Here is a 7,365-nt window from a genome sequence, read left to right as displayed (position 1 = left end):
AGTGGCTCGACTACATTAAACAGATATTCAACGAAACAGGAAATACATACATTTTCGAGGCCCAAAATCATATCAACACAAATAACGTCCACCAGACAATTAAACAAACCCTAATGGATCAATTTTTACAAGAATGGGAAGCAAAACGGAACACGTCAAACAAAGGCAAACACTTTCTCCTGTTCAAAAACAATATTAAACTCGAAAAGTACATAAAATCACTTCCAAGTAACCTTTCAACAAACCTCATTAAATTCCGAATTGCTAACCACAAACTGCCTGTTGAAGTACAAAGATGGTCTAACATTCCTCATAACTTAAGATACTGCCCCTTTTGCCTCCAGCTAGGGCTAAGAGAACTAGGAGACGAATTCCACTACGTCATTGTGTGCCCACACTTTACAGAACAAAGGCGTAAATTGATCCCGAGATGCTACTCCACGCGCCCAAATATCATCAAATACATTGAATTAATGAAGTGCAACAACATTAACATGGCTAAACGCACAAGCTTGTTTACTCGTAAAATTATGGACGCGTTCACAAACACACAATAATTAACTAATTAATTCATGAGACTAAATCAAAATAAATAAACATACGTACCTGCAATTTAGGGCAAATCCAAATTAGTAATCCCGCATGTGAATATTTGCAGAGCACGTGCAAAACTTTCCAATTTCATTCATAAACGCACTGCTTACACACACCCAACTCTGATCTACACGCGATCTCGATTTCGGCATGTAGGTCAGGTCAATTGGGTACATCGATTGTTCTAAAAATAATTACATCACAGGCTGCATGCCACTGATTACATACTCAAGCAAACGAATTCGATTAAAATCCACCTCTTCGACTCTATGAGATAAAATTCAGGGGCGTAGATAACCTCCCAACATTGGGGGGGGCGGTCCAGTTTCTGTACTGGGAACATAAAGAGGTTCGTTTGAGAGGGTTGTCCTCTCCCGTGGTTCCGAAAAAAATTACAATTACAATTAAAATGGTGCGTTTTTGGGGAACTTTCATGTTGATATAAATGTTATTGTTTTCTTTCCAAAAACTCTAATTACAACATAAAATTAAGTAAATGTTTATGTATTTTAATGACGGAGTTTTACAAGTGATATGAAAAATAAAAACATTAACATTACATTCACAACGGATATATTTTATTACTGATGGACATATTTAACACCTGAAAATGGGAGAGTGTTATAAATAACCACATGAAAATACACAACAACCAATACAATATGACATGATTAGTAAAGAATGTATCCACATTTCGAGCACTATTAAAATACTGAACCAGGATGAATAAATATTATTAAATTAAGTTAAATAAACAAAAATTACGGATAATTCATTTTTAAGCCACAATTTATCATGCACTGTTCGCGTAATGTTAATGCCAAGTGTCACATTCTATGAAAACTTCCCGAAGATAGTTAACCGTGATTCATTCACACTGACGAACTCATTGGCAACATCTAACAAGTCCATTGCGTCGGTAGCACACCTGTGCACGTGGAGCGTCATGAGCTGGGTGAGTCTCTCCTGTGTCATAGACGTCCGGAGGTACGTCTTCAGGCGTCTCAGGCCGGAGAAGGACCTCTCGCTGGTGGCGTTGGTGGCGGGCATTACCAGGACGTGGCGGAGGACGCGCATCACCTCCGAGAAAAAGAGGCGAGACTCAGGAGACAAGTCGCGGAAGAACGTTACAATGTCCGTGATGGTCTTGACCTTCTTGTCCCGTACGGCGACCTGGTACGTCTCCAGCTGAGTGGTGAGCGCCTGCTCGTTGAAGTCGTCCCTGTAGAAGTCCATCACGCTCCGCAGATGAGTGGCGTAGTCACCACCACAGGCGCAGCACACCAGAAGGTCTTGGAGGGATCTGTAGGTTTTGTAGCCTGGCTGATCGAATCTGTCCTTGATACACGCGATCACCAAATCGAATGCTTCAAAGTAGACCTGGCGGTACCGATCACGTGCTGTGGCTGGATACTCGTGGGCCCCGGTTCCAACGTCATAGCGTTTCGGCATCTTGCGTCGCCTGGGAACCACTGGCTCTCCTACGTCGACGTCATCGAGCTGGCTGTTGACGTCAACCCAAAACTTGTCGAAGGCATCGTCGGAGCGCTTGCTGGTCAATGTTTCCACCGTCATTGAAGCAACTGCCTGACCCTCTGATGCGGACATGTCCTTCTGTTGTAGGGTGCGGCTCAAGTTGTCTGTATGTCGCAGGATGATGTAACCCAGATGGACACCAAAGAAGAGGTCGAAGCTCTCCATCTGGGACCGCACGCCTACTATCCTGGAACGGATCTCCGAGTCTTTGGTCTGCTCGTAGCAGGTGTCCCACAAGGTCTGTAACACAGTGTAGTTGTCTAAGACACTACACAGGCTTGCTGCACGCACTGTCCATCTCGTGGGGCACAGTACACGGAAACCAGGGGTATCGGGGCTCATCTCCTCCTTCAGGGTCTGTAAGGTACTGTCCCTCTTTGGTGAATACTTAATCAGTTTGGAGACTTCATGCACTGTATCCATGGTGTCGCGCAAGAGCTTGCACTGACGTACACAGTCCCCAACGGCCAGATTGAGTGCATGTCCGTAGCAGTGCGTGAACACAGCTCGCTCCTCCTTTGCTAAGATGTTGGTCGCCACACCACGCTTCGCTCCGGTCATGTTGCTGGCCCCGTCATAACACTGCCCTCTGCACTGGCTCAAGGATAGGTTCATTCTTAGAAGAGTGTCTTCTATGACCGACGTCAGTGTAGTGGCGTCAATGGAATTTACTTGGTGAAACCCAACAAAGTCCTCGTGCACATTTAAGTCCTCGTCCACGTGTCTGAAGACTACCACCACTTGTTCTCGGTTGGACTTGTCTGTTGTCTCGTCAGCCATGATTGTGTAGAACTCGTTTGTCTTGATGTCACTGGCCACTTTACGGAGGATGCGCAGTGCCATGAGCTGGAGTATTTCATTCTGGATATCAGGGGCGACGAACTTGTCCCGCTTCCGTTCCAGCCACGCGAGAATAGAGCTGTCCGTCTCCCCGTGGTGTTGTAGCAGCTGCATGAAGTTCCCCTCATCGTCGTCGTGCCCACGTAGCGCGATGCCCTGGCGTGCGAGGAACCGTATGCTGCGTAGGATTTGCAGAAGCTGCTTCCGGTTGTCGGCCTTCTCCTTAGCGTGCCCCGCTGACAGCATCTCCCCCACGTCACGCGTCGTGGCGGGAAGCGTCACCAGTCGCTCGACCGCCTCCTTGTGGCACTCGCTTTTTTCGTGCTTCCGGAACTTCTCGGTACCCGCTTTCCATTTGGAGAAGCCATCACTGATGAAGCTGCCGTCCACCTTCGTGTTGCCGATCTTGCCCAACTTCTTGGCCGCCATGCAGAGGTGGCAGAACGCAAGGTCCCGGCTCTGAAAAGAATAATATTGTAATAAATTTTGTGTTAAATATTAATGATAATAATAAGAAACATTATTAAGCAACATTTTTTTTTACAATACGAGTATTTTTTGTATGTTGTGCCTTTTTTTCTAAATTTCATTTGTATTTAGATCAACGTTAGGTTCAGAAAAGATAAGAACGATCGCAAATTAAAATTTAATACTAATATACATACCTCATCGTAGTGGAGCCATGTGAAGGAATCAAACCAACAAGATTGGAATGAACGCTGTTCTGGCTTTTTCTTCCCGAATGTACGCTTAGGAAACGCAAAATTTCGAGGCTGATTAGGAATACTCATTTTGAACATTAAACAATTACATATATGATATTGTTTCAATGATTTCTAATCAAATAATAACTGATGTACTTAGAGAACAAAAATATTTTCAAACTAATGAATGTTTTTCACGCGTATTTGATTGCAGAGACTGTTGACATGATACTAATGGTCATTACTGTCTAATTCCTGGAATGTTCTGCAGTCTGAGATAAACAGTGAAGACATTAGCACTGACAGTGTGTTTATGATTCAAGCAGTTTCGAAGAAGGGTTGTTTTGCCAGGCAAGTTAAATAAACATTATAGTGTCTGAATAATGTTGCCATCAACATTAAGAGGTTCCAACCATCCCATTATTTTACCTAGGGGACACATGGCTTCTGCACTGACGGCGCGTGATTACAAAAATACTGGTTTTGGGGCGGCGATTTTTTTGGGATTTTACATTTATTTATATAACGATGACTAGCCGAAATATTGGGGGGGCGGCCGCCCCCCCTGCCCCCCCCATTATCTACGCCCCTGAAATTATCCAATGAACATACTTGTTATACGCAATTTAACTTCTATTATTGTTGTACGATTTAATCACTTATCCTAATGTACATTATTGTAGTGTTTGATTCGTTGCATGTTCTTTCAAATGAGTTGTAAATTCCGACTACATTCACCTGATGTTTTTTCTTTCTTTTTCTAGATGCTTAATTGTAAACAAGTACAAATTGTTTATGCACTTGGACTATATTTCGTTAAAAACGTATGACCAAATTTCTTAAACAATTGTATAGTCTACTTCTAACTTCTAACAGATGTAACCAATATGTGTACTATGTGTTGTATTTATATGTATATGTTTTATTTCTTATAACCAGCTACCTTCGAATATTGCATCAAAGTTATGTCTTTGTGCGTTTTACTAAATGCTTTAAATTGTTGATACTTTTGCCTATTTTACATCATTGGCGTTGGGACGCTTCTTACAATTCATTAGATCTTTTTTACTACACTCATTTTAATACTAATATCTTCCATTACTATTTTCGGACTTATATATTTTTCTTTATTTGACTTTACTAATATCATAAAGGTTAAATATTCTAATAAAATTACCGCGGAAAACCTCTATAAATGCAAAAAACAATCTGTTTAAATTTGTATCACTGAAACAATATTCATTCAATTTATATATAAAATAAAAAGATCAAAAATGTTACGCACAACTGTCCCCGGTACGACATTTTTACAAAGTTAAAGTTTGGTTATAGTATACAATCCCAATTATGTCTCTGTTATTGAAAACATGCTTTCAATTATGTTTATCGAATATCATGTGATAGAACACAGTCTCACGACCAATAGCGATGTTTATGCTTATGCCATGTCTGTTATTATCATGTAACGTGACAGAAATAAAGATAGTGTGTGTGTGTGTGTGTGTGTTAATATTAAATATCCAGGCTTGCAACCTATTCGACCATCAGCCATATCAACGCCCTGGGACCACCCACGGCGGTCCACCAAATGCTCAACGACGAGTATTGAACTATGTGAATGACTGATATTGTTGAAATGTCACATTAAATGACATTAAATTAAACAAACATGTGGAAACTCTGAAAGATGCTTATGTGTCTTATTTATATTGTACTGTGTCATAAATGTATCTTATTTATATGTGACTACGCCCTTTTTTTATGTACCCCACCCACTAAAGTGGGGGACATATTGTTTTTGCCCCGTCTGTCTGTTGGTCTGTTTGCTCCAACTTTAACATTTGCAATAACTTTTTCAATATTCACGATAGCAACTTGATATTTGGTATGCATGTGTATCTCATTCAGCTGCACATTTTGAGTGGTGAAAGGTCAAGGTAAAGGTCATTCTTCAAGGTCAGAGGTCAAATATATGTGGCCAAAATCGCTCATTTGATGAATACTTTTGCAATATTGAAGATAGCAACTTGATATTTGGCATGCATGTGAATCTCATGGAGCCGCACATTTTGAGTGGTGAAAGGTCAAGGTCATCCTTCAAGGTCAAAGGTAATTTTTTTTTATCAAAGCGGCGCAGAAGGGGACATAGTGTTTCTGACAAGCAAATCCCGCACATTTTAAGTGGTGAGAGGTCAAGGTCATCCTTCAAGGTCAAAGGTAAAAAAAATCAAAACGGCGCAGAAGGGGACATAGTGTTTCTGACAAACACATTTCTTGTTTGGAAATGAAATGAAAGATTCAAATATGTCCTATATATATTGTATCCATGTTTTAAATGATTATTTATAATATATGGTAAATAAAAAGATTACAAAGTTAATCAGTTAGTATTTTTTTATTCAACGGATTTGTTCAGGCAAAAAATGAAATCAGTTATTTTGTAGATAGCTCATTCATGCCCCTAATTTCTTTACCGTATGCATAGCAACTCAACTCAAAATTAATCCACAGTTTGCAAACATATGCCCCTGATGTTATTGTAAGCCAATAATAGGTGTCATTAACACCTCATTGTAGGTATACCACCTCTATAAAAAACCAATTTAACGAAACCTCCACGGCATTTACTATATAAATCCAATTTACCGAATTTGTCATTTACCGAAACCTCCAGCACCCAATATTTCCATCAGATTCAGGCCATGTTCCGAAATGTTGGAATGTACAAATATATGCAAAAATGAAAACATTGTTGGTATTTTGAAATCGTGTTATTATGATAAATTTCTGTTAAACGGGTATTAAAAATGGAAGTCTTTACTAAAAAGCTGTTTTTGTCCCCTACCGGTGATTTTATGGTGAAACCGGAGTGGACTTATGGTTTGCGCTCCGTGTGTCAGTCTGTCCGTCATATTTTTTCATGAAACTTGATACATGGACAGATGGCAATATGGAGATTATGCACGTCAATTCATTTTGTTCCTACGTCAAAAATTGTGATTGCTATGGCAACAAATAAAATATTTTTTTTTTTACTGACAACGGTGGAGTTTCACCGGTAGTGGAAAATATTGCTTGGCAATCTCTTGTTAATACTTCTCGGTCTTTTGGAATAAATGTTAAGATACAAGTGTTTGCAATGTTGCATTTCATGAAAACTTTTACTTCGATAAGCAATTAAATTGCACATGAAGTTTATTTCAAGGATGTGAATGTAAGTGTCAAATGAATAACATACGTATTTTTTGAAGTAAAACAAGTTCAATAATTTATACAATCGTCAGGTGTTATATTTACTAAAATTCAATTTATTTTTATATACCATCATTGTTCTTCTGGTTTAAATGTTCATATCGCGGTCATCGCTTCATGTCTTCACGTCACGAATTTTAAATCGACTAAGCTGTGTAACCGAATTAACCAAACTATAGCTTATAGTGTAAGTCAGCCTTAGAGACACTGAGGTTAGTCAAGCTATCAATCTCCACGCAGAGTTGTCGTTCCTTGCTCTCACATACACCTCTGCGAAAGGCTCAGCATGCCATATAGCCCAGAAACTGGGAAAAACCGAACACACGCATTCAAAGTATATTTGATTTGGATTTTGTAGGATCAGAGGCGTAAACTAATGAAATAGGAATTTTAAATTTACGATACATCGTGCAAAAACTTGCGAGTTTTAATGCAACTC

At 39.8% G+C, this 7,365-nt stretch overlaps 1 protein-coding gene across 1 annotated transcript; it reads right to left on the bottom strand.

Moving 5' to 3' along the window:
• Positions 1-1,428: 1,428 nt before the first annotated feature.
• LOC127831558 (zinc finger MYM-type protein 1-like) lies at positions 1,429-4,211 on the bottom strand. The gene is made up of 2 exons (XM_052356538.1): positions 3,636-4,211; positions 1,429-3,429 (listed from the first exon to the last, which is right to left on the bottom strand). Exons 1-2 carry the CDS (start codon positions 3,768-3,770, stop codon positions 1,429-1,431), a joined length of 2,136 nt encoding a protein of 711 aa, XP_052212498.1. The 5' UTR covers positions 3,771-4,211.
• Positions 4,212-7,365: the final 3,154 nt, after the last annotated feature.

This window comes from Dreissena polymorpha, chromosome 5 (assembly GCF_020536995.1).
Source record: "Dreissena polymorpha isolate Duluth1 chromosome 5, UMN_Dpol_1.0, whole genome shotgun sequence".
Lineage (NCBI taxonomy): Eukaryota > Metazoa > Mollusca > Bivalvia > Myida > Dreissenidae > Dreissena > Dreissena polymorpha.
The sequence above is the reverse complement of the archived record's forward strand: the minus strand, read 5'-3'. Positions and strand labels throughout refer to the sequence as shown.